General features: G+C 42.1%; 3 protein-coding genes across 12 annotated transcripts in view; 1 reads left to right on the forward strand and 2 right to left on the reverse strand.

Moving 5' to 3' along the window:
• The window catches only part of zmynd8 (zinc finger, MYND-type containing 8), a 29,153-nt gene extending 24,923 nt beyond the window's left edge, over positions 1-4,230 (forward strand). For all 9 annotated transcript variants that reach the window (XM_048255804.1, XM_048255805.1, XM_048255808.1 and 6 more), the window contains one exon: positions 2,801-4,230. In XM_048255804.1, the coding sequence (XP_048111761.1) occupies positions 2,801-2,976 (176 nt within the window). In that variant the 3' untranslated portion in view covers positions 2,977-4,230. The remainder of the gene's footprint in view (positions 1-2,800) is intronic.
• A 2,086-nt stretch (positions 4,231-6,316) lies between these two features.
• map1lc3a (microtubule-associated protein 1 light chain 3 alpha) lies at positions 6,317-10,800 on the reverse strand. Its single transcript, XM_048255814.1, has 4 exons — positions 10,436-10,800; positions 8,915-8,970; positions 8,367-8,473; positions 6,317-6,532 (listed from the first exon to the last, which is right to left on the reverse strand). The coding sequence occupies exons 1-4, from the start codon at positions 10,473-10,475 to the stop codon at positions 6,370-6,372; spliced, it is 366 nt and encodes a 121-aa protein (XP_048111771.1). The 5' UTR covers positions 10,476-10,800; the 3' UTR covers positions 6,317-6,369.
• Positions 10,801-10,933: 133 nt separating this feature from the next.
• On the reverse strand, positions 10,934-15,783 carry dynlrb1 (dynein, light chain, roadblock-type 1). Of its 2 annotated transcripts, none has more exons than XM_048255815.1 (4): positions 15,550-15,683; positions 14,985-15,060; positions 14,555-14,722; positions 10,934-11,516 (listed from the first exon to the last, which is right to left on the reverse strand). In XM_048255815.1, exons 1-4 carry the CDS (start codon positions 15,550-15,552, stop codon positions 11,473-11,475), a joined length of 291 nt encoding a protein of 96 aa, XP_048111772.1. In that variant the 5' UTR covers positions 15,553-15,683; the 3' UTR covers positions 10,934-11,472. The 2 variants fall into 2 exon arrangements, with proteins under 2 accessions (XP_048111772.1, XP_048111773.1); XM_048255816.1 differs by lacking the exon at positions 10,934-11,516 and adding an exon at positions 11,523-12,571 and having other exon boundaries at positions 15,550-15,783.
• Positions 15,784-26,446: the final 10,663 nt, after the last annotated feature.

The raw sequence follows: 26,446 nt of genomic DNA on the forward strand, positions 1-26,446 counted from the left end.
CTCTACAGTCCCTCATACACCCTCCCTACACACCCACATAAGGGCAGCCGTGGCCCACTGGTTAGCACTCTGGACTTATAACCGGAGGGTTGCCGCTTCGAGCCCCGACTAGTGGGCCGCGGCTGAAGTGCCCTTGAGCAAGGCACCTAACCCCTCACTGCTCCCCCGAAGCCCGTTGGGACAGGCAGCTCACTGCGCTTGGGATTAGTGTGTGCTTCACCTCACTGTGTGTTCACTGTGTGCTGTTTGTGTTTCACTAATTCACCGATTGGGTTAAATGCAGAGACCAAATTTCCCTCACGGGATCAAAAAAGTACATATACTTATACTATATACTTATACTTAATACATACACCCTCACCTCTCCCCACACACCCACATACACCCTCACCTCTCTCCATACACCCACACCCTCCACTCTCTCCACACACCCACACCCTCACCTTACTCCACACACCCATATACACCCTCTCCTCTCCACAGACCCACACCTTTACCTCACTCCACTGCTCCACAGCCTCACCTCTCCCCATAGCCACCAGAGATGGGAAGTAACAAAGTACAAACACCTAAGCACTGTACCGAAGTAGCATTTTCAGGTATCTGTACTTTACTTAAGTATTTATTTTTCTAACAACTTTTTACTTTATTCCCCTACATTTTCACAGAAACATTTGTACTTTCCACTCCTTAATTTTTCAGAACTGGCTTGTTACTTTTGTTTTAATGCATTTGAGGTGAGTTATGTCAAAAATAAGTAAACTTCAAGCACACAACTAAAAACAGCCCCTACAAGATACTTGGCGATTCTGACATCATGTACTCCCCTGCCCGAAACTCAGCAGAGCAACAGAGACATGAAACTGCCCCAACTTGTCTCAGAGATATGGGAAAATATATTGTGTAACGCTTCGAGCACTAAGACACTTGCTTCTTTCCTGCGTTATCTTAAAGCTTTGTGATGAGCAGTGTAGAGATGAGATTGTATTTCCTGGTCTCGAAATACAAAAAAGCCCATGAGTCCCCACGAGATGGTCCTTTTCACCAATAAAACAAGCAAATTGTATCTATATTCTCCCACCCAACATTAATATTTAACACAACTCAAATCACTTCACTCAGTTCTTGAATAACCATTCCAACTGCTGCTTAGCTTGGCTTATTTGCCAGCTAGCTAGCTGATGAACGTGGAGAAATGTCTGAGTTAGTCCACGTCGTCAAGTAGCCTACTGTAAAATCCAAAGTTGACAAAAGACCAAGTTACAAACATGGGATACTGAACCTGGCCACAATGAAACACTAATGTTAAGCTTCGGTACAATGGTACTAATGGTAAGCTTTGGCAAAATGTCTCCTAATCCCCACTTATTGTCACACAAGTGCAGAACTACAGTGCATTATCCTCCAAGCACTTTGGGATGCCTGGAGCCATAGTGCACAATGTCCCCAAATATGATGCTGCACTACATTCTTAGTCATTATACACTCCCAAAGCTGTGTTTGAAACAGCATGTAGCACGATAATCATGCAAGCAGACTATTATTTTTGTCATTCAGTATGGTATGTCTTCACAACTGAACGAAAATGAAATATTTTTAAAAGCAAGTACTTCTGTACTTCAACTCAAGTTAAATTTTGACTTTGCAACTTTCACTTGTATTGGAGTAATATTTGACAAGGTGTATCAGTACTTTCACCTAAGTAAAGGAATTGTGTACTTCTTCCATCTCTGACAGCCTCACCTCCTCACCTTACTCCACACACCCACATACACCCTGTCCTCTCCAGGCCCAAACCCCCACCTCACTCTACTGTTCCACACCCTCAGCTCTCTCCACACACACCCTCACCTCTATAGCATCACACCCTCACCTTTCTCCACAGTGCCACACACACCCTTACTTCTCTCCACACACACACACACCCTCACCTCTCTCCACACACACCCACACCTCTCTCCACACACACACCCTCACCTCACTCCACACACACACCCTCACTTCTCTCCACACACACACACGCTCATCTCTTTCCCCTGCTCCAGATCCACTGCACCACCTCTACTACTCACCACTAATTCAACACACACATCATCAGCCTTTAATGGTGCTTAGGTGTAGAATTTGAATGGCCTTGACATTTCTTGATAATTTTTTAACAGTTTAACCTACATTTCCCACACATAAAACCTTTAATGATGTGACACCAATATGCCACAGTGGTGTCACTGATAGTATAAGTGTTCACAAGGAGTAAGCAGGCATCTTGATCAGAGTGATTCATGTGAATAAGGGTCACTTAACTTCGACTGACAACCTGATTCTTTCAAAGAAAAAAATAGCCTGATCCTTTCTCAATCCAAATATTCTTTTTGCTCCAGGGGTAGCAGTTGCATTTTTGTTGTTTGTTCATTTTGTGACATGAATTATGATGGATGACACAAGTAATTTTCCATTTAAATCGACTTAAGGCCCAGATCAGTTTATATGTTATAACGTTACTTCTCTGCAATTCTGACAGTGTTTAGTGTCTGTCTCCAAACCTACAAACACATGTGATTACTTATTTGATAATAACAAATCTTTTGCCAGTACTGTGTATCTACTAGCTTGCTAAGCACTCCCGGACAAGTATATGCTTAAGAAACTGCTTCTCCCACCCACATAACAAATGCCAGACCGATGTAATTACCATATCGTCGTTTAGATAGCAAACGCCTCCAAACAGAGCTTTACCCTCATGATGGTTTGTCCATGTGTTTATTTGCCTTTGTTTGTTTGTTTGTTTGTTTACGTGCAGCCACCGCCTCCCAGCAGGAGCCCGAGACAGAGCAGTGCACAGACACCCCTGCGAAGGTGTGCGGTCAGCCAGGCAGTACACACAACTCCCCCAAAGAGGGGGCGTCGATGGCGGGCACGCAGCCGAACTCGGACCTGGAGAAGGGCAAAGACAGTGTGACCGTCAGCTTGGCGTAGCACTCCCTTCCCCTGAGGAACAGCACTTAATCTCTGTACTGTAAAGAAAAGAAGAAGAAACTACAGTCTATTTGTTCACTACAGAAAATATGTTTTTAATTGTTTGTTTTTGTTTGTTTGTTTGTTTTGAACCAGATGTTTCTGTTTTCAACCTGTTCTCTTGGAACCCCAAGGCTGCTTTTCTTTGACTTCAGTTATGCTGAAAAGAATCCTCCCATCCTCTGAAGATCTAAAAGTAGAACTTTGCTCGGCCATTTTTAATCTGGATGGAAATATCTTCACTGTGAATATTGCCACGAAGAGAACATCTCTGTTCTTTGTTTCCCTCCATTTGTACAATCTGTGTCTATCAGCCTTTCTGTGGTGGCAAGAGTAGGATTGCATACCCGGGCATGAACGAGAGTGCATTATTTTTATACTGTAGCCAGCGTACTTTCTTTCCCTTTCCTTTGCATCACACTTATTTAAGTTAAATTATTATCCGCGTTTACACAAAAAGAATGTTTGCCAAATGAGACAATGCAAGGGGAACGCCTGCAGCATACTGGTGAGATTTGCAATCAGTTAACCTTGAATACATTGCTTTTGTTAATGTTGTCATATTCACCATTGGGGTCAGCAAATAAAAGTGACTTGCGAGAAATTCCACAGAATTTTTAACTATAAGAATGAACATTTGTATGCTTATTTTATGCAGCACCCCAGCTAGACCTGCTTAAGGACCTTTGCCATTTCTGCTCACTATATTACCTTACGTTTGCACACTGAATAGGCGGGGACCCATAGTCAAGAATGTCACATACGGACCACTGTAGGCCAATGTTTGTGTCTACTACTTTGAAGAGACCCGATTCCATGAATGCTAATGACATGACGACATAAACATTTGATTTAATGTGCAATGCGATTCAGAACACAATGTGACAAACTCACAGAGCTGACTCTGTGGGGGTTTGGATTGGGCCTTAGTCATGATGATTGCGTGATACTGCCTGCTCCTTCACAGCTTCTCCTGACATCCTGCTTGAATGCTTCGCCACCAGAGACCAACGCCGGGCAGGCACCTGTCATGTATGACCCAGGAGACTTCCACTACCTGGTTCAGTGGCCTGTGAATACTTCCTTTAGTTTTAATGCTGTTGTTCATCCACAAGCCACTGGGTTCTGTTGTTGACTGTACATGTATATTTTCCTGTGAGGCGTCCTCACGACTGTTTACATATTGTAAATAAAAACAGTTTTGGTGGTCTGAAATATTGTCTTCTTGTCCAAAATGCTCAAAAAATGTTCAAGTGACACAATTTATTCATTTAGCAGACGCTTATATCCAAAATCACATGTCATTTTACCGGCCCATTGTCCCCAGAGCCCACAACCCACAACTTTTCAGGCTACTGCATGCTAGGCCAGCTTCTTAACCACTATGCTACCACCACCCCATATACTCCTGTAGAGCTGTAGAGTTCTTCTGGTGTAAGTGCAAGTCTGAGAACTGAAAAGGATAAATGAAATTGGTTGTGGAGTCTGATGCAAATAATGATTTCAACAGAGGTTGCATAGTGTAATACAAGGGTAAAATAAACACACGGGCAGATACGTTGCTTATATAATGGTTTATACACACATTTGTGTTTCAAACATTTCAATCATACATACAGTACACATACAGGTTTCAGGGTTGTTTTTTTACATTTGGTTGGACACATCTAAAAAGACTTTAATTTCCTCTTTAAATAAAGTTAAAATAATTACCAAATCTATAGCGTAAATCAATATATATAAAAAACAAGTAGAGAAAAGAAACATGCAGGTAAGTAGAGAACCACAAACCCTTCATTTATAAAGTTCTGACAGAAGGCATACTTATTATATGGTGTCCCAGGAAAGAAGCAGATATAAAAGAGTACAATGATGTGCTATTGTAATTATTTCTTCTCTAGATTTAATACAGTTTATCTTTTAACAGTTATTTTTTGTGCAAAAAAAGCATATTTTTTTTTTTGTTTCCTACATTATAGAGTAGATCGGCTGACATCACTCGACGCAAAGTAATGTATTAGGCAAGCATCTCCCCTCCCTCGCCAGTCAAAAAGTCAGAGCGCCTCTAGTGTTCACATTGGCTTGCTGGGGGTTACTGCAGACGGAGATGAAGCTAGCATGACAAAGTCTACAGGTGTGTCAAAGATCACTCTCAATGAGCCCTTGCCATATCAGACTGTGCTTTCACTCACACACAGGATAGACACAAACGCTAAGAGAACGAAGGACTCTGAAAAGATGAGGAAAAATATTTAAAAGAAGTTTTTAAAAGAAATTACTTGGGATTATTTTGTCTCCATTCTGATGCCACTTTAAGTACAAATTATAACTAAAGAGGCAAGTTATACACAATGTGTTATACAATTAGTGTTTGAACTAAAGGAGCAAAACAAGGATGCGCTTCGATTTCATCAGCAGTGAACGCTCAGCCCTTTCTTTTTCAATCAGTTAGATTCAAGTGTAAGCATGACAAGCCTCTCTCAGCCAGGGCAAAGGATGCCATTTCTGTTGAACACTGTCAAGGCATGTTAGAGACCTCAAAGTGAAGTCGGGCCTGGCAGCTACACTACTCACCTATACCCTCTGAAGGTTTGCGCATGATTCTGAAACGAAAGAATAAACCAACCATTTGGTTTTTGACAGCACCTAGAAGCACATGGCGTAGCTACAAAGCAGATACACAAATGCAAGGGGCTAAAACGAAAGAAATCAAAGAGATGGAAACAAAGAGAGAAACAAACGGAGACAAAGATCACTGCATCTCTGCCTGACCTATTTACAAGAAGACATGAGGCATCACTGCTATTTATAGAGCTGCCCCCTATTAAAAAGACTTCCTGGCTATTGAAACAAACCCATTTCTGGGGCAACAACACAACAAAATAAAGATGTTAGGAAAAAAACGCATCCCTACTTAAACACACTCAAACCAGTTTAACTAGGTGGGGATGGGGAAATGGGGGTAGGCTTGAGTAGAATGTCAAACAGCAGAGGGTAGACTTGCACCAGTAGCAGTAGTGCTTCCGTACACAGTGTGTGGTGTAAAACGACATGATGATGATGTTGCTTGTTTATTGACAGCATCTCAAGGGACACTGCAGGAAGTGGCGGAGGTCAAAGAAGGGGTGGGGCTGGGCGGGTGAGCGAACGAGAGTGAGACAGAAAGAAAAATAACATGTGAGAGTAAAGGGGAGCAGTCTGTCAAAAGCATGTGGGCTCGAGCCACATCTCTCTCTGCGTGATTTCCTTCTCTGTCCCTCTACTAACCCTACCCCCCACACACACACACACACACACTTATACCCTCACCCCGCCCTTACCCCCCTGATCGCTTTTGGCCAGACCCCTCCCACCCTAGCAGCCAAAGGTCTCCTGGGAGGCGTACACCATGTAAAGGAAGCCGTCCTCGTCCCGCTCCTGCTCGTAAATCTCCGAGATTGGGGTGGAGACGCTGACCATGCTGTGTTGGTTGACCAGTAGGAAGAAGGCCTGGGTGGGGTTCAGCTGCAGTCTGCGCCTGTTGGGGAGGAACCAGAGTGAGTGACGAGTGTGGAAAGGAAAGGGAAAAGGAATGAAAGAGGTTTCGCCACCCATCTCATAGTGGGTCTAAGGCACAAACATCGATCAAAGGGACTGGTCATTTAATCTACAAACAGCTCACATGATGCATTAGTCAAAGAGGATTAAATATAGCTCTGGCATTTGGCTGAACCGTTGTGAAATGGAATGTATGACCATTACAGTGGAGAACATTTAAAGTGATAAGGGGGAAATACTGTAAATCATTAAGAGAAAACCCTTCTCACATACTTGGCCATAGTACAGTACAGACTCATACTCTTTTATCACAAATTAATGCCATACGTTTTTGCTCACAAAAAACTGCTCTTGCAGACAAAGGCACAGCACAAATGGAGAGGGACATCTGAGGTCATGCTCGTTCATGATTACAGTATATTAATGAAATTTTTTTTTTTTTTAAAACAGTAGAGATTAAATCCAACTGAATGACAATAGCATGATAGATCATGAGCCAAAAAGTGGGTGAGAGTTTGGCAAGACCTAGACAAACCAAATTGGAGAGGGACAGATGGCTATACATCACAGTGGCTCACTTCACAAGACAGGGTGAGAGGCTAAGACGTGAGTGTGTGTTACCAGAGTGATGCGAGATGTGTGTTGGCGATAACAGAGTTAACTTTGGAGCCGGGGAGTGCAAACGTGTTCACAGAAGCCACTGAGGACGGCAGGTTTAGAATGTGAGCTAATCCTGGAGTGCTGTGCAACCCCCCCAGCCCCCGCCCACTCCCAGACACGTAAACAAAATAAAATTGGACTGAAACACACTCTACTGCCCTACTGCTAAACACACACACACCAATGAAATCACAGATCACACATACACGTCATCAAACATCCAGATTTCAACACACACACACAACATCCAGATTTCAACACACACACACACACCAATGAAATCACAGATCACACATACCGTCATCAAACATCCAGATTTCAACACACACACACACCAATGAAATCACAGATCACACATACCGTCATCAAACATCCAGATTTCAACACACACACACACCAATGAAATCACAGATCACACATACCGTCATCAAACATCCAGATTTCAACACACACACACACACACACCAATGAAATCACAGATCACACATACCGTCATCAAACATCCAGATTTCAACACACACACACACCAATGAAATCACAGATCACACATACCGTCATCAAACATCCAGATTTCAACACACACACACACCAATGAAATCACAGATCACACATACCGTCATCAAACATCCAGATTTCAACACACACACACACCAATGAAATCACAGATCACACATACACGTCATCAAACATCCAGATTTCAACACACACACACACACACCAATGAAATCACAGATCACACATACGACACGCGACACGCACACACGCCAATGAAATCACAGATCACACATCAACACACACACACACCAATGAAATCCGCCATCAAACATCCAGATTTCAACACACACACACACCACACGACACGTCATTACAACACACACACTGCGCCTGCGCACACTTTGCAGCGCAAACCCCTTGACTCAATACCCCTCAAAAGAAACGGAACAGCAAAAATAGGCCTAAAGATTATGGGCACTTCCAAAATGGACAGAGCCCCTGAAATAGACAAGGGCTAACAGTGAGCCAGAAGTATTGATTCTGAAACCGGCCGTGGTGCTGCGTTTGGGGTAAGCCAGACAAACAAAAACAGAGATCGATCCCTAAACTTGCTGACTCTGACCATCACTATATTTAGGGTCCATTTTAAAGGAAATTACCTAATGATCTTGACCAGCTCGCTCATGTTGACGTGATCCGGCACCAAAAACTTGGTTTTGTCCAAGACAGGCAGCTGTTTCTCGCCCTTATAACGCTCAATGATAACCTAAAAAAGAAGAACAAAAACAAATCAACAGCTTAACTAGACCCATGAGTATGTAAAACACTTAATCACCCAGACTATAGGAAGTAGAGTAGGAAAGAAATGCAGCAGAGAAGGACACTGTACCATTACTTAGATAAAGTATCAAACTCATTGAATAACCACAAGTATCTGCTGTTGGTTGAAACTCAATTAGACCTAATGCTTTTAAGAGGCGGGTTAGGCAACATCATGAGGCCCCTTCACTGCAACCTTGAAGGAAACTGATCTTTCAAGGCCATTTACATAGAGGGATGTAAGGGCTATTATGTGAATGGTAGAACAATTAGCTGTTTAGTCCGAAACCTGAGAGTGGACCCCCCTGGTGGTGGACAGCACTAAGGAGGTTATAGAGAGATTAAAGCAAGCAATACTGAAGGGAGAGGAGGAGGAAGAGGGCCTTACCGGAATCTTGTTGGGGTGCTGCTCCCGAATTTGCTGCACCTCTTTGCACCTGTCCGCTGAAATAAGAAAAGGCGGTAAAATATGACTCAAAACACACACAGCTTACGAGCTATGGAAAAAGTATAAGGATTCACTATGAGTGGGACTCACAGGGGCCCATTCATTTCATGGTCTCATTTTAAGGTCTGTTAAGACCTACACCAGTCAATAACACCCAGCTAATTTGACACATTAGATTGACTGCAAGTGAATAAATGAATCAAACAGTTGACCATCAGAACATTGCTTACAAGGCATACTATCTGGCATTTTTCCCAATAAACAAGTACAGCTCTTTCTACATTCATTATTTGTGTGAACAAATTTATGTTTCATTGTGGTTGATGCAAACACCAAAACACAGCTACTCCACAGCGACCTATTTAGCTGGCAAAACATGGACTTTGACGAGCAGCTGTGAAAGGGGCTTTTGTTCTGAGAACTATTTGTTATTTCGCCAACATCTCTATGCGGAGAACCATTTCCACCTCAGCGGATGTTTTTTCTTCTTCGTACTGCCTAATATGCGACCAGGGAAAAACACAGTCCAATGACCTGACACTAATGCCATTTGCAAACTGTCTTGATGTTGCACTTCTGGTCTTGCAGTTATTATGTCAGTGTGTCAACATCCCTGAGACTCCTCTGCAGTGATGCGCCATATTGCTCGCGCCATCCGGGCAACACAAGAAATCCTGCTATGTTTAGCATATTGTTTGTCTTCACCAAAAGTCCATTTCGTTTTAAAAACGGATAGTTGTCTAAGGGTATTATGCAATGGGAATATACGCTCCTCCCTCTCCACACCCAACCCTCAACCAAGAATATGTGCATGTATCAAATTTCTGAATAATTTGCTTAACACGTGTACTCGCGACACTGAGTCAGCTGCAGTCTGTTTTCTTTTTGTTTGTTGATAGCTTCATGAAACTGGCTAGCTGTTGTGACATGATAAGACCCGAATATAACAGCCAGCTATTTAGAATCTTGTAATTTGTGATGTACTCCGCGTATATTCAGCACAGTAATAACCCTTATTAATGAGGCCAGAAAAAACATACACAATTATGCAGCTCTTTGGTAGCTGGCGAGGTAGCAAAGAACTCGTTGAGAAATAAAATCTCTGGGCCATCCTAGTTAAGCGACACTAGTTTACTGGTTGAGTCCGAATCCTGGCTATTACACTCCCAAGATTATGCTGTCTAACGCCAATATCTACTTAATTCTATCACACAGAAAAGGAGGTCGTCGACTACCAAATGTGCTATGTTGTAACGCTAACGTGTTATGACGCCATCTGGAAAACACTTCGCCGCCAAGATATCTCAGATGTTTAATTTAATTCCAGTCTTCGTTTAGGTCGGATTCGTTTTGATTTTACATATAGACTAACGCTATACGCAGTTTGCTGACATTCAGTTTCTGAAAATCAGACGGCCAAAGAAACCATGAAAATCTGAGACTTGATCTAACGTTTCTTACCGAATGTCCGTCTTTGCTTGAAAGGTCTGTCGGATGGCATCACTGTCGTTTCCTCGAACAAAGAAAATGTCAATAAAAATACTTCTACACAAGTTGCTTTCTGCCTATTTCCTTTGAAGTCTTCAACGTTTATGCTCTGAACTCACTGTACCAAAACAGGCTGGGACAATAGAGCAGACGGAGACCGTGACGTCACGAAATATTTAAAGGGACAGCACATGGTCAAAAGATTAGATTCAGAAGGCATGCGCAGTTAATCTGTGATATAATCTGATTAATATCAAATATATCATCTCTAATTCCAGATTTGAATCAATGTTTTCTTCTACAAACATACACCATACATACTTTCATATATGCTTGCCGATACTTTTTATATTGTGTCCCAATACTTGCAATGTTGACAGCCTGTGAACATTTGCTTAACTGAATCCCAAACAAAAATTGGGCAATGAGCATTTGCATATAACATAGTTAACACACTTCAACCAAGACATCTTCAAAACATTCTCTATTGCAGCTTTATTCCTTTACCACATGAAGCATCACTTGAAAACAGCCATAAATACTTGTGTATGTAGTGTTCCACTATGAGCAGAAGTCTTGGACAGATGCTTGGCAATTTGACATTAGAATCATGAGTAAACATGAATAAATAAGGAAGTATGATGCGGGAAGAGCACTGGAATGACTCAGAACACTAATGTGCATCTCTACATGCTTTTCATCCTCAAAGAGCATGGCTTTTCAAGGCTACAAATTGTTCTTGTCTCCTGTGTGGTTCTTGATCTTAGGCCAACCTTAGACAGGATTCCCAAATAATGGCATGCAAATAATATGGTAATGGGAGCAAAACTGACTGGTTCCTTATTGGTCTACGGCTCAACCTGGAGCACCAAATTACTTTTTAAGTGCATTTTGTGCCACATGCACAGTACTGTTTCTCAGCAAACAAAATCAAAATGAAACTACTTTTGGCCATTTAATTGAGACTGATCATGAAAAAAAGCATAAAAAGGGAGTGAGATGTGGTCCTCTTATTCCGAAGGGTTCTGAATGACAATAAGAAAGTAGTCCTTATCTGCAGAGAGAAACAAAAGCATCAATCAATACAGACATATATCCATCACTTCATCTGGTTGACTGAACATGTTGTTTCTAAGGTTGAGGTTGGTACACCTAATCAAAATAATAAATTATTATATGTGTAATAGAGGTCGTAATTCTTCCGCCACTCACGGCCCTCGAACCCGCCACCTCGACACTCACCGCCATGGGAGTTGAACGCTCTAACCACTGAGCTAAAAGCCCAGGCTTCCAACTCAGCGGTCAGAAGCGTTCTTAAGGTTAGGGGTGAGAGGATTTACACGGGCAACTAGCATGCTAGCTCAGTTCGCCTCCGTTACACTCACCTCCCTAAATCCTCACTCCCATGATCCGGGTTTACGGCACCACTGTAACAGAGGTCGTAATTTGTCCGCCGCTCACGGCCCTCGAACCCGCCACCTCGACAGCAGACTGCAGCATGGGAGTCGAACGCTTTAACCACTGAGCTAAAAGCCCAGGCTTCCAACTTAGCGGTTAGAAGCGTTCTTAAGGTTAGGGGTGTGAGGAATTACACGGGCAACTAGCATGCTAGCTCAGTTCGTCTCCGTTACATACGGCTCTTATGCTGTTTCACCTTGTAGTGGCGCTTGCCCTCAGTACAGATGCGCTTAGCTGGAGAGGTGCTTATGTCACTAGCAGAATGTGCAAGAGTTGTATACATCATAGATATTGGAAAGCTAGATACAACATTTGAAATGTCTATTCCACCAAATGTTTTAGCCACGTGAGGTAGAGGAATTCTCCCGACACACATTCCAGAGAAGCACACAAGGAGAGTAGAATTAAATCAAAAGGATGTCATTTATTCCACAGTCCGGTTGACTTAAAAAAGTGAAAATAAAGGATGCAAAATACAGATAAAGTAAAGAGTATGCTATGCGAATGTGCTATGCGGTCGGAAAACTATTCCAACTCGCCATCTAACCTGCTGCAGTGTCAATCAGTGGGTCAATTAAGGCCTACACATTTGCGCCTCACAGGCACGTCAAGGAGTGGCTACGTCAATACGTTACACACGTGCAGGTAAGTCTTAAGGTAAGTAAGAAAATCAAAATCCATATCATGGTTAATACATTACTTCATATTAATATTAACTTAAAAGGTATTACTTATATGGCTCCTACAACATTGGGCTCCAGAAAGTACGTAAATAATGCCGCCATCAAGGTGGGGGCAACAATCACTGCAGCCCAATGGAGAAACACGTGACTCTGACTGGAAATCAGACAGGAGTGTTGCCTATACAGTTGTGTACAACACTTGTACAAGTGTTTGCCCCCAGCAATATGGCTGCTGCGTGCACGTATCCCACCTAATAGAACTCCACAGACAATGGAGTATCTAGCTTTCTTATATCAATGGTATATAAGAAATGCCCGGATTTTGGAGTAGCTCCCAAAGCATGTAACTGGCTTCATGGCATGACAGAATTAAAAGGGGACTTCACATTGCACATGGCATGCGCTTCGCTCATGGCTAGGTTGCTCTTGGTTGATGTAATGTCCCAAAATGTTTTGTTGTGGTTGCCCCCCGGGCTCAGTGTAGGGCAGCCGTGGCCTACTGGCTTCGGACTTGTAACCGGAGGGTTGCCGGTTCGAACCCCGACCAGTAGGAACGGCTGAAGTGCCCTTGAGCAAGGCACCAGAGCCCGTCTACGGAGAGCCTCCCCACTCTCTGTTAATCCAATACAAACCAAATTTGGCTGCAGTTCACCTAGATGGCGATCGTGGGCGAGTCCAAAATACATGGGGTCCTATGGAGCTACATGGCTAAATCTATTGTTTTCACCTATTTAACAACTGAAACCCTCAGATTTTATTTTATTTTTCGCAAAATGGATTATCAATCAAAAGTGAAATAATCCAGGAGTCATCTCCTTTAGTTTTCTTACAGGTTGGGTCGTTGTTGCCCATAACACGCTAGCATTGTGCTAATGAATGACATCATTGACACGTTTGAAAGGCTTTTTAGAACAATTAAGTGAATTTAAAAAATATAATACTCAACCAAGTGTATTGTCTTTGCCTCCCCTTTCGAATACAATCCCGTATCCTGGACTCGCCTGCAAGAGCCCTCATGTGGAACCACAGAAGGAACTGCAACCAGTTCAGAAACCGGAAGTTTTCCGAGAGTGGAAGTTCTCCCCTTATTAGACATTCTCTGAAGGCACCTAACCCCTCACTGCTCTTGAGCGCCGCTGCTGTAGCAGGCAGCTCACTGTGCCGGGATTAGAGTGTACTTCACCTCACTGTGTGCTGAGTGTGATTCACTAATTCACGGATTGGGATAAATGCAGACACCAAATTTCCCTCACGGGATCAAAAGAGTATATATATATTTATATATATATATAAGACCTATGATTTACAGTGCACAAGTTCAACATGAACTTCGTCCTTAGCACGCGCAGGAGCGGCAAAATGCTGCTTACGCTACGCTTTGCTCAAAAACCAGACACATGAAAACTTCTGCAAGTTCTAATGGTCTTGTAGTCAACAGCCCATGTCTCAAAGTGACTTTATGTGCATTGTTTAATATCATCATGTTGTAATTATACTTCCATTGGCCTGCCTGGTTCTGTGTGATCCATGTGCATACTGTATGCTCTTCTACTGGCTACAACCATTGGTCAGTCACAATTCGTTAGAACTGAGCTCAGCAAGGTGATCTCTATTAGAGGTGACTTCATATTAAGCTAAATCTACAAGGTGACATGGGCTGGGAAGAGCAAGAGACCACATAGTCCAACCTAGACAGAGAGGCTAAGAGGCTTTACACACAACTGATATTTTTACACAAAGATGAAGAACATACCTGCAGATACCATGGCAGCATCAAATGCTCATTTCTATATATGCCTTCTTTAAAACATCTTCTACAATGCATTTATAATAATAACAGTCTCACAGAATCATCTTTTTGAGAATGTTTTCAACCCTTATTAAGTGTATATTGTCATGTGCGTGAGTGTGCGTCATTAGCAGTCACAAGGGCAGTCTCTACTCTCCTTACCAGGTGCGATCATTATCTCATTCTTTTTGGAGCGAATTCTCAGGAAAGTCAAGTCATTCTGTGGGTCGATATCTCTGACTGTGCTGCGGGCCTTCATAAGAAGCTGGTGTATGAGCCCAGCGTACTGAACTGTGCTTGCATTATCCAGGGTCGTTTTAATGGGGATGCCTACAAGGCAAGACAACAAAGAAGCCAGTGAGAGTCTCTACAGTTTGTTCTGTTCATGCAGGCTTGTTGCAGGAATTATGAGGCAAAGTGCTCAGCTGACAAAGTATATCAAGTCTGTAAAGTAGGTCGAGTGAACATCCAACAGGATCCACAACCTCTAAAAGGAAACAATTCCGAATGCAATATATACAAATTAACAACCGCTACAAGGCTTATGACGATGCTCATCATCATTCAGATGCATTCAGTAACGTTAACTTACCTTCAGCGTTAGCAATAATAATCCCTTGAACACCTTTTTGACATTGGATTCTCTTCAAAGTCTCTTCAACCTCCGCCTATCAAATTAAGATGTAATAAGCAATCGTTAACGTTAGATGTGACAATGGTGTGTAAATTCACCCGACGTGCACGTTTGAATAACATTACAATAACAAACGACTGCGTGAAAGCTAACTTCTACTTAACGTTAACTGCCAGTAGCAACTGCATTAACAGCTAGTAACAGAATAACCCTAGCATTCTATGTGTTATTAAATTTAAACACATTGGTTTTGCCAATTTTAAACTCAATTATAGGCAGACTTGTCCTAAAATCAATACTTGGTATTAGCGAACGAGAAAACGGTGATTAACAAACAGTTGAGTTAAGCTAACGTAAAGCTAGGCTACAAACCAACGCCCCACAGTCAGACAAGTAACGTTAGTAGGCTAAGTCAGCTAACTCAATCTAAACACAAATGAGGATCAGAGAATAGCTTCCTGTCATGATAAGGAGATATGAACAGCAGACCGACACGTTATGATGTGAAATATGCGATACTTGCCATTTCAAAAACGAATCCTCTTGTATCAACACTAGGAGGATGCTAGTGAAATCTGATGACAGACGGTTTTAGCGTAGCACAAGACCGACAACAGCATCTGTCATGCGCAGTAACGCCACACTTTCAGCCTTTCAGCGATTCTGTTTATTCCCATATACATAATAATATTATGTCTATGTTTATTCCAGTCTACTGCATATAATCTCTATTATATCTATGTCTACTGCTACACAGGAGGGATTGATGAGGGAGTCATTAATGATAAAAAAAAGAGAGATCTGTGTTTAAAGGTGCGATTTGTAGGACTGTTACCGAACGTTCTGTAGGCCAAAATCAAAACACTGGTGAACGTTCTCAAGACTACCAGACGCGAGCCTCTCCTGGGTTGCCAGATGTAATGAAGACTTAGCTAACGTTAGTTGACCTGCAGCTGCTTTAACGTTTCTCCAACCATGACCCAGCTACACATTACGGAAACAGTGAAAACAAAAAATACCTCTAACCAACGTAACATATTTAGCTGAAGTTAGCGATGCAGATGAAGTTTAGCCTAGGCTACCTGTTGTGGAGAAATATGGCCAGCTCTGCGTCAGACTTGATATTCTTCGTTTGACGAAGACGTCACCATCTCAGGAAGCTCCTCCGATGTCCACTTAATTTGTTTCTTGTTTTAATTTTGGAAATTTGCCTGCCTCGTAGGCGTTCATGATTACAACTGACAGCTGTTGACAGTTGGCCTTTGCTAATTTGGCAACCCAAATAGGAGGACGCGCTAGCCCATTATTAATACGCTATTCTAGAATTAATCGTTCAAAACATAAACGAAAATTCCAAGAGATTCCGCCCCGTAACTCATTTTTTTTCATGGGTTTTACGGGTTAGAGTAATGTTGTCAAATAAGCCATTGCTTCAATTCATCGTGTTTCCTTACTCTCTGACAACATATGGTGATCATTTTTGGAATGGTTACAGTTTATTTTCCATTATTTCCTACATACTGGACCTTTAATCATAAAGGCTATCCGTTGAGTAAGTGCACGGGTAGGCTACCTGCCACTTTGACCACTCAGTTTCCATTTCCCACATAAGCAGAGCCGTATCACTACAAACAAAACCCCTTAATTTCACCTCTTATAAATGCCTTACTTTTGACCTTAAAGCCCTTCTATAATTAAGTAGTTTCTATAGAAATGTGCAACCGATTGACAACTCTTTTCTCTCAAATATTGTTAGGCCTAACTTATTCTGACCATCATGAGGCTCCTTGACTTTGGGCACTTCAGGGCATCTGAACACACAAAACAAATTTTGATAATTTTTTATAACAATTTGAGTATTTTATTTAACTTTAGAACACCCATGTGTATTTCCGGTCAAAAATACTCGGTCATTAGAAATAAATGGGTGAGAAAATGGTCAATGTATAAAATTGAGTCCAGGCTAATATTGATCAGATGGACTGTATATGTGCTTCTGTACATTAAAACAAACACACACTCACCCCCCCTCTTTGCTTCTATGCCAGCCCCCACTGGAACCTTTCCCCAATAGAATCTTCCTCTTTCTGACTTGCATGAGCTCAGGTCAGTGAGGCCTGCAGGCCATAAATAGCAAATGGAAGTACAAAACTGGTTATATCCAATAGAACACAAGTTGATACAAAGGTCTATCACAACATAGCATGATAATATGTGTGTTTCTATGGATTTATAACAAGTTATAATGCAGCGGTCATTTTTGACTGGGAACACAAAACTAGTAAAACATAAAATGAACACAATAGGAGGGTTAAGGTAAACATTTGGGGAATTACACTCATTGTCCACCTCCTTTTTTTAGCTACTTGTGAGCACTGTTTTTTGTTAACCCATTATTAGACATTCTCTGTACAAAAGTGCAATTTGTCGCCACCTAGTGGTCAATGACTACAGTGTAACAACACAACTGCTCGTAGCAAGAATGTGATGGTAGGCAGAGACTTTCTAATGTGGAGACACAGCACTCAAAAAATACTCCATAGAAATGCATGGGGCTAGTTTGTCACGCCAATATGGCCGTTGTCTACACATATTCCACCCCTTCCTCTGCAAAACGTCGACATGTGAATACACTGAGCCAATCATGTGGTGTGATGTGAATACATTGAGCTAATCATATGGTGTGTTGTGAAGACATCGTGCCAATTATGTGTTGTGAAGCCTTGCGCACGCGCAGTTCGACCCAAAGACTGTGCCCGATGAGTGCCCATAAAACGTTGGTATATGGCCGCCGAGTGGAGGGACTTGCCTAAAAGGACTTTGTGGTAGGCTATTTCCCTTTAAAATGTCTCAGTGAGATGAGAAAAAAAATGTAAAGTGTGATTGTATAGCCTCCTAAGACCCAGCAATAGTCCTCTAGGTGAGTCAAAGAACAAATAAGTCAAACATAGTACTGTCATAGTACATCCTGGGCATTCTGGTGATGTCACAATTTTATGCACTAGTGCAGTGCCCGTTCAAACATGCCACTCCTGTAGAAAACCCATATCCCAATTATCGAAACACCCCCAATTATCACCACTTTTGTTCAGAAATTCTAAAACAACGATGTTTTTTAACACTTCAAAATAACATTTGCTAAATGAACCTTACATTTTCAGTAGCCATAGGTGTGTAGATTTGAACAAAATCTGGTTTGGTTCTTAACGGGAGCATTTAGGCTACTGCCTGAAATATCCGATTTTGGTTACCACGCTCGGCCCGGCGTGTCATCAGATCTGGACGTCGCCGAAGTAAATCCCTAACATCGTCAAGGAAAATGGTTATTGCCGTGTTTTAGGTTGTGCCAATAGGTCAGACTGAGAAAAACATTTGGTGTAGGTATCGACTTCCAAAAGTTATTAAAAAACCAGGGAGAAAGTAGCCTGACGAGCCAGACCCACATTAAAATGTAGGGTCTGGGCACTCACCGTTCGCAGTGCTCAGTCCGAGGGGCGGGATAATTGGTTGTCTTTCAAATTCCCTCTGCACGCAATAGGACAGCGCTGAGTCCCATTCGTTTTCCCACCAGCGGAGCTAGTTGGCTAGTTCAAACTTTTGCCATCTTAAAACAAGCTTACCTCGTGTCACACTGTTGGCCAACAGCAACATCCATCTTCCTTGTTTTCAAGTAGCAGGGAATTCAAGCCAAACCGTTGCAACTCTGCCATCAATCATTATGTTAAGCCCGCCTAACGACTCTACGATTTGATTGGCCTGATAGAAGTTTAATTTTTCAAGCTCATAAGCCAACGGAGAGTTGCTAGACTAGCCCTGGAAGCAATTGTAATTTGCTGCCGCTAGGGTGCGTCTAGATTTCTAGGCTAGGGAGAAAGGAGAATAATGCCAGAAGTTATCAGAGGAAGGGGGGCTCTTGTGGTTGAACTTGGTACTTCGTCTCCCTCACCCAACTCATGGATCTGCGCTGCCACTAATTTCTCAAAATATCGCGCCTTTTCTTGTGGTTCAAGTCCTGCCCTATATGCCTTGCATCTTAGACATATTTTGATGAGCTTTTCTGTTGTTTAGACACGGCTACAATCACGTAGACATCCAAAGTGCATAATACTCCTAGGCCATCTAAAAATGGCATTCCTTCGGTTTTGCAACGTTAAGATGGATTGCTACTTCCGGTCATGCAGAGCACCATTCGCGGTGAATGGCAATGGCACAGACGATTTGCACAAGGCGGTATTGTGTACCTCTGTGTACCAACAGCAGACAAAAACAACCATATTTGAGTTTTCATAATTTTCCCGCAATGTGGACCATCGAAGAAAATGGATTCAAACCATCAGGAGAGGAAGGCCCACTGTTTTAACGCTCGGAGTTATAGTGCTGGCCTGATGGGTTGCCTATTTACACCTCTAATAGAACACAGTCCTTTCTAGTATGCATATCGTAGCAGTGACCTGTACAAAACACCTAGTGGTTTTAACAAACCAGAGTTAAACAACGATAGTGGTTTTAACAAACCAGGTACCTTTTGTTTTTCATGGGTCTCTGACACAACCCAAGCCAGTAAGTCTGTTTTTGAGAGGACAACTGAGAGACTGGGGTTTGATGTTCATGAAGTCCAACAACCTTGTGGAAACGAAGATGTTGATGTTGCTAGCTAGCTTAGCTACGGACCACGACTACGACGCACCATCCCCTGGTAAGATTTGATGAGTAAATGAACTGGCAAGGAGATAAATAGCCAGGTGTACATTTGCATATACATTATGTTTATTTGGAGGATTTTACTGGCTCTGTGCACTAGATAATGAGTACTTAAATTGTACCAAAACGTAAGAAATAACGTTACAATGTGCAAGTGTTAAGCTTCTTAAAACCATGGGTGACTAATGAGCACTGATGTGTGCCAGTCTGCTCGTTTTCAAGTCGATATTTAAACGCAATTTTAGCTTCCACCTTTTTCCTAAATACACCAGCCTACGGCATGATAAGACGAACTTCGTGTTTGTGTTATGGTGGGTGAACGGCACATGTTTCTCGCTCGTTGTAATCACTTTTAAAAAGCACCTAAAGATGAATGCTTCAGTTGTGGCAAAACGTATGAAATACAATTTATGTAAGTGTTTTACGCTTCTTAAACCCGTGGGCAGCTCCAAGGAGCACTGCTGTATGCCAGTCTGCTCGGTTTCAAGTAGATATTTATGGCAAGCCGTTCAGGACATAACGTCTGTCAAAATAACGCCTCCACGTGTAGATTTTTTACTTCTACATTGGCTCATTGTCGTTTTCGATGATTTGCCGACATCCCGGCGATGTCTTGCCAATGTGCAAACGATGAGTCGTTGAAACATTGGCTCATTGTCGTTTTCGATGATTTGCCGACATCCCAGCAATGTCTTGCCAATGAGCAAACGCTTCCTATGCGATGTCTTCTAGACTGTAACGGCATTCATCGGCACGACATCGGTAAGATTTATGTGTGCCGTCTGGGGCCGCTATACTTGCAGCAGAAGAAACAAGATGCCAGAGCAATGTGCACCATATTCCTGCTCAAATCGGCAGACCATCGCAAACAGGGCTCGGGGGATTACTTTCCACAAGTAAGATTTAACATTATCGTACTATTGGTTGTATTTTGTGAATGCAATATTACCAGAGAGTTGAAAAGGAGCAAGGATTTTTGTTATTACTGTATGTAAATCGTAGCCAGCTAGCTAGGCTACTTGCTAGGTGTTCGGGTGTTCACCCGGCTATGAACTGAGACTTTATAAGTCATATTCCATAACACTGACTTACATTACAACTGACACAAGAATGCTATTGTAGAAATGAATAAAATCTTACTAGTATAACATTGGCCGGCGAAGTGGTACAGACTGTAGCCTATTATTGGGCAGTTGCTACTTGTAGCTTAGCTAGTAATAAGTGTGTTGGTGGTAGCTTCACTATTACCTGAATAAAGTAACTTCCAGGGCAAGCAATGCTTGCGTAAGGCGCGCAGCATCATCAAAGACTGTTCCCACCCCAACCACAGACTGTTCACCCCACTCCCCTCAGGGAGGCGTTACAGGTCTCTCTGCACCCGTAACCACGTAGCCTACTTGGAATAGCCTACCCCTCAGGTGTCTGAATGGTTGATCTCACTTAAACGTTTATGGAACCTTTCTGTATAAGTATATATACACTCTTTTGATCCTGTGAGGGAAATTTGCTCTCTGCATTAATCCAAATCTGTGAATTAGCGAAACACACACAGTACACAGTGAACACACAGTGAGGTGAAGCACACACTAACCCGGAGCAGTAAGCTATACCTGCTACAGCAGCGCTCGGGGAGCAGTGAGGGGGTTAGGTGCCTTGCTCAAGGGCACTTCAGCCGTGGATGTGGGCATAGAAGAGCAGTGCTCAACCACTTCCCCTGCCCACATTTTTCCTACTGATCGGGGATTGAACCGGCAACCCTTCAGCCTGTGTGCTGTGTGTGAGATCAGCCATTCAGACACCTGGGGGGTAGGCTATTCCAAGTAGGCTACGTGGTTGAGTGACAAACCTGGGTAAATTGACTCAGAGTAGATGAGCTGATACAGGAAACATGGTTGTGTGTATTTTAATATTCATAGTGGCTTAACAGTAATAGAATATTCTGATACTGTATATCATATAAAGTGATGACATCCAAGATTAAAACTGGGAACATAATCCATAATGTTTGACAGCATAGACAAAAACTGGTTTGATACAAGTTGTAATGAGTTAAATGTAGTTCACAGTTGACAGAAAAATTCCATAAACATTTTCAAGTGTTTTCATATTTAAGTTCAGTGCCATCAAAAATAAAGTTTGATAAACATACATTGGTTTGGCATAAGTAAAGGAAATGGTGTAACTGGGTTCAATATCTGTTAGAAAAGTTCCATTAACATTGAAAAGTGCAAGTTTGTAGGTTTGTTTTTGATCATTAAAAAACAGACATTGGTTTGGCATAAGTGTAACAGTTCATTAATACAAGACAAAAAGGCAAGCATGTGTTATTCACAGTTCACAGAAAGGTTCCAGCCCCAGTGAAGAGATCAAATAAAGAGGAATTAAGAAACATTTTTAAAAACGGCTGAAATCAGCCCCGTTCAATGCAATTAGTAAAGAATCTGGGAGTGTCTTCACAGGCTCAGTGAGACAGAGGTTACTGTTATGCTGGTGACAGTACATACACAACTGGTGCATGTAATTTTGTATGTTCCCAGTCCACCTTGCTAAAATTGCTTAGATACACTTAGACTGAGAACAAAAGTGCTACAGACAGCAGGTGGCAGTACATAATGAAACTGGGTAAACTCCATAAAAGAGGACCAAATCATCCAGACAATGGGAAAATGGGACACAGAGTGGCGAATGCAGGTAATTAGATTACATTAGATTCAACTTTATTGTCATTGTGCAGAGTCCAAGTACAGAGACAACAGAATGCAGTTTGTGTCTAACCAGAAGTGCAAAAAAGCAGAAAAGTGCAATGTGATATACAAAGTAGTTGGTGCATAGACAGACAAAAGATATAGTGCAGTGTAGACAGTAGTGTACAGTTGTTTTCAGAAGGTAGTTTAGAGTAGTATAAATTAAATATAAGTATGTGCAGTGTATTAGCAGTAACCTTAGAAGAGCAGAATAAATATGGCTATGTAATATGAACAACATGTACAGATATGTGCAATGTAGTGGCAGTACCATTATAGTAGTAGTAAGAAAAATATAGATATATGCAGTGTATTAACAGAATATATTACAGAAAAACTGAATAAATATGGATATTTAGTATGAACCATATAAACAGATATGTAGAGTATGTACAGCTATGTGGAGTGTGGTAACAGTACCATTGTAGTGCAGAAACAGTAACATTATAATAGTATTAAGAACTAGATGTACCGCAGAGCGGTACAAAATATGACCGCCGCCCAGTCCAGCACATTTTTTCCACAAAAAGAAATCACGCTGAAAGGCCTATATGATTCTAACTGTCTCACTAAATTGCATTATCCACACTCAATTCTCACTGGTATCTGCTAGACAACAAGTACCAAAACATGATTAGTTCATAGATTTCACATGTAAAATTCATTTTATATAACCCCACCTCCATCTTGCCTGTGTATAATTCTGAGAAATTCTTGATTGTTTGTGTTATGTTTATGTTATGTGTGTGTGTGAGTGTGTGTGTGTGTGTGTGTGCGTGCGTGCTTGTGTTTGTGCCTGCGTATGTGCGTGTGCATGCAAGTGTACATATGTCTACTGTGTGAGTATGTGTCATACGTATGATTACTGTGAATGAATGTGTGTGTGTGTGTGTATCTGTTTGTGCACATGTGTGCACATGAAATGGGTTAACATGACCCCTGGAGGCAAACATACAGAAAAAAATGGTCATCCTAGGCCCTACAGTTCTCAAGATATTCACAGAGAACTGTGTCTGCCCCACCCTCCTTCGGGGGGGTCCAGTCCAGCCGGGGGGCTACAGATCAAAACTAAAAAATGACGGTTCCATGCTATCCATGTGGGGTACATGCCCACCAAGTTTCGGTGTACCCCGGTCTTTCAGTGTCGGGGAATCCTTGTTGGTGTATGCGTCACTAAATGTACACATAAATTATTTTATTGTAAGGCCCCCCATGAACGAAAGTACTCAAAACTTGGCATGCATTTGGAGGGTGTCATAATGATCCTACACTTTTAATTTCGTGCAGTTTTGACCTTGTCAGCCAGAGATATTGTGCTGAAAACACCAATTTCTTTGCTTTTTAATTTTAACTAGGTGGGCTTATACATGAAATAAGTGGTAATGGGATGGGTTGACATGCCCCTTAAGACCAACATACATAAAAAAAGATGGACCTCCTAGGCCCTACGGTTCTTGAGATATTCACAGAAAACTGTCTCCGGCCACCTACAGGCCAGTTGGTGTATAGTAACATAAATTAATTTATTGTGTGGCCCCCCATGAACGGAATTCCACAAAACTTGGCGTGCATACAGAGGGTGTCATAATGATCATACACTTCCAATTTCGTGCAGTTTTGACTATGTTAGGTCACAGATACCTTCAATTACAACACCTCATTTTTACTTTTTTGTGTTTAACTAGGTGGCGCTATACATGAAATGAGTGGTTATGGAATGGGTTGACATGGCCCCTTGAGATCAACATACAAAAAAAAAATGGTCCTCCTAAACCCCACGGTTTTCGAGATATTCACAGAAAACTGTGTCTGCCCTACCCCTCCTTTTCGGGGTCCAGTCAAGCGGGGGTTACAGATCAAAACGAAAAACGATGGTTCCATGCTATCCATGTGGGGTTACATGCCCACCAAGTTTCGTGTACCCCGGTCTTTCAGTGTCCCGGGACTCATTGACGGAAATTTGGGCATGCGAAAAAAAAAAGAAAAAAAAAAAAAAAAAATCTGACTAAACCATAATAAGTGTATGTGCAGGATGAAGAGCAGTAGAATATGGCTATGGATAAGTGAAATTACAGTATGTACATTTGCAAATAAATAGACACTATGGATGGGATAGGGTAGTGAAGTTGTGAGGGGGTGGGGTGGGGGATGTCCGTCTCCTTGTTGTCCCTGTCAAGGCAGCCTTGAGTCACCATGGTCGTGGACACCTCAACAAGCACAGACAAGGAGGCATCAGGCGGGGGCGGGGGGTGATGGGGGCTTAAGTTCGTTGGATGTCACCGGAATGCCTAGCTAGAGTTTAGTAGGGGGACAGCCGCAGGAAAGAAGCCTCCTCTGAACCTGCTGGTTCGGGTGCGGAGAGACCTGTAACGCAGAGTGGGGTGAACAGTCTGTGGTTGGGGTGAGAACAGTCTTTGATGATGCTGAGCACCTTACGCAAGCATTGCTTGCCCTGGATGGCCTCGATGGAGGGGAGTGAGGAACCGGTGATGCGTTGGGCAGTTTTCACCACCCTCTGCAGTGCTTTCCGGTCATGGGCAGAGCAGTTGCCATACCAAAAAGGTGATGAAGGTGGAGCTCATAAATCAAATATCCAGTCACAGTGTAACAGATGCCCTGCAGTACAGTACTGCAATGTAGAGCTGCACCTTCCTCAGTTCCAGGGGTGTGAGGAGACCGTTCAGCTCATTCGTGCTAGTCCTTGAACAAGGCAGTTGTTCTGGGGAGATATAAAATAAATAAATGAATGAAAAGGGATTTGAGATGCATCTTATTTTTTGTTAGGGTGAATTACATGTGAATAATACAGTGTTGGGCAAGCTACTTGGAAATTGTAGTGAGCTAAACTATCAGTTACTCTGCCATGAATAAAACTTTCCTGCACAAAACTACCACCCCAGTCAAATGTAGCAAGCTTAGTAATACAAACACAGCAGTAGGCTAGTTCACTACATAGGAAGCTACTTTAAATTGTGCTAATTTCACATGACAAGAAAAGTGTAGCTTGTTTGGCCAAGCTACTTCATATAAAGAAGTTAAGCTATTGAAAAGTTAAAGCTAGTAAAGCTACCACCAACACATTTATTACTAGCTAAGCTACAAGTAGCAACTGCCCAATAATAGGCTACAGTCTGTCCCACTTGTGTAAAATTCGCCGGCCAATGTTATACTAGTAATATTTGATTCATTTCTACAATAGCATTCTTGTGTCGGTTGTAATGTAAGTCAGTGTTATGGAATATGACTTATCAAGTCTCAGTTCATAGCCGGGTGAACACCCGAACACCTAGCAAGTAGCCTAGCTAGCTGGCTACGATTTACATACAGTAATAACAAAGATCCTTGCTCCTTTTTAACTCTCTGGTAATATTGCATTCACAAAATACAACCAATAGTACGACAATGTTAAATCTTAACATTGAACACAATTAAATCCCCTGAGCCCTGTTTGCGATGGTCCGCCAATTTGAGCAGGAATATGCTGCACATTGCTCTGGCATCTTGTTTCTTCTGCTGCAACTATAGTGGCTGCATTTCCTGTTTCAATTCCAGCAGCCAATGCTGTGTCTACTCTGGCACATAGGCTCTGGCATTGCAGCAAATCATCCAGTCGTCATTTTTTTACTTCTGACATCAGACGCAAAGTTTTTGCGCGTGGCACACGTAAAAATATGACGTCTGACGCTCAGACGTCTATTTTTTACTCCTGAAGAAGTAAAAAATCTACACGTGGAGGCGTTATTTTGACAGACGTTATGTCCTGAACGGCTTGCCATAGATATTTACATGATTTTAGCCTCCACCCGCCTACGTGCACTACGTGGAGTTTGTCTCTACCTAGTGCACATAGCCAATAGCCCTAGGTAACAAAGCAAAGATATAGATAGTAATGTTAGCTGGGTTTAAACAGCAAATTGTGTTAGTGTGTCTGTGTCTGTTTTAAACTAAATGAGATATTATTTCATACATTTATAT

The sequence above is a fragment of the Alosa alosa genome, chromosome 10 (genome assembly GCF_017589495.1).
Source record: "Alosa alosa isolate M-15738 ecotype Scorff River chromosome 10, AALO_Geno_1.1, whole genome shotgun sequence".
Classification (NCBI taxonomy): domain Eukaryota; kingdom Metazoa; phylum Chordata; class Actinopteri; order Clupeiformes; family Clupeidae; genus Alosa; species Alosa alosa.

Coding starts and splice junctions, on each gene's coding strand:
- dynlrb1 (XM_048255815.1), bottom strand. Junction 14,723..14,984: donor TATTATTGCTAACGCTGAAG/GTAAGTTAACGT, acceptor CTTGCCTTGTAG/GCATCCCCATTAAAACGACC. Junction 11,517..14,554: donor TGAGATAATGATCGCACCTG/GTAAGGAGAGTA, acceptor TTCTCTCTGCAG/ATAAGGACTACTTTCTTATT.
- map1lc3a (XM_048255814.1), bottom strand. CDS start 10,475: ATGCCATCCGACAGACCTTTCAAGCAAAGACGGACATTCG. Junction 8,971..10,435: donor CAAGCAAAGACGGACATTCG/GTAAGAAACGTT, acceptor TTCTTATTTCAG/CGGACAGGTGCAAAGAGGTG. Junction 8,474..8,914: donor AGCACCCCAACAAGATTCCG/GTAAGGCCCTCT, acceptor CTTCTTTTTTAG/GTTATCATTGAGCGTTATAA.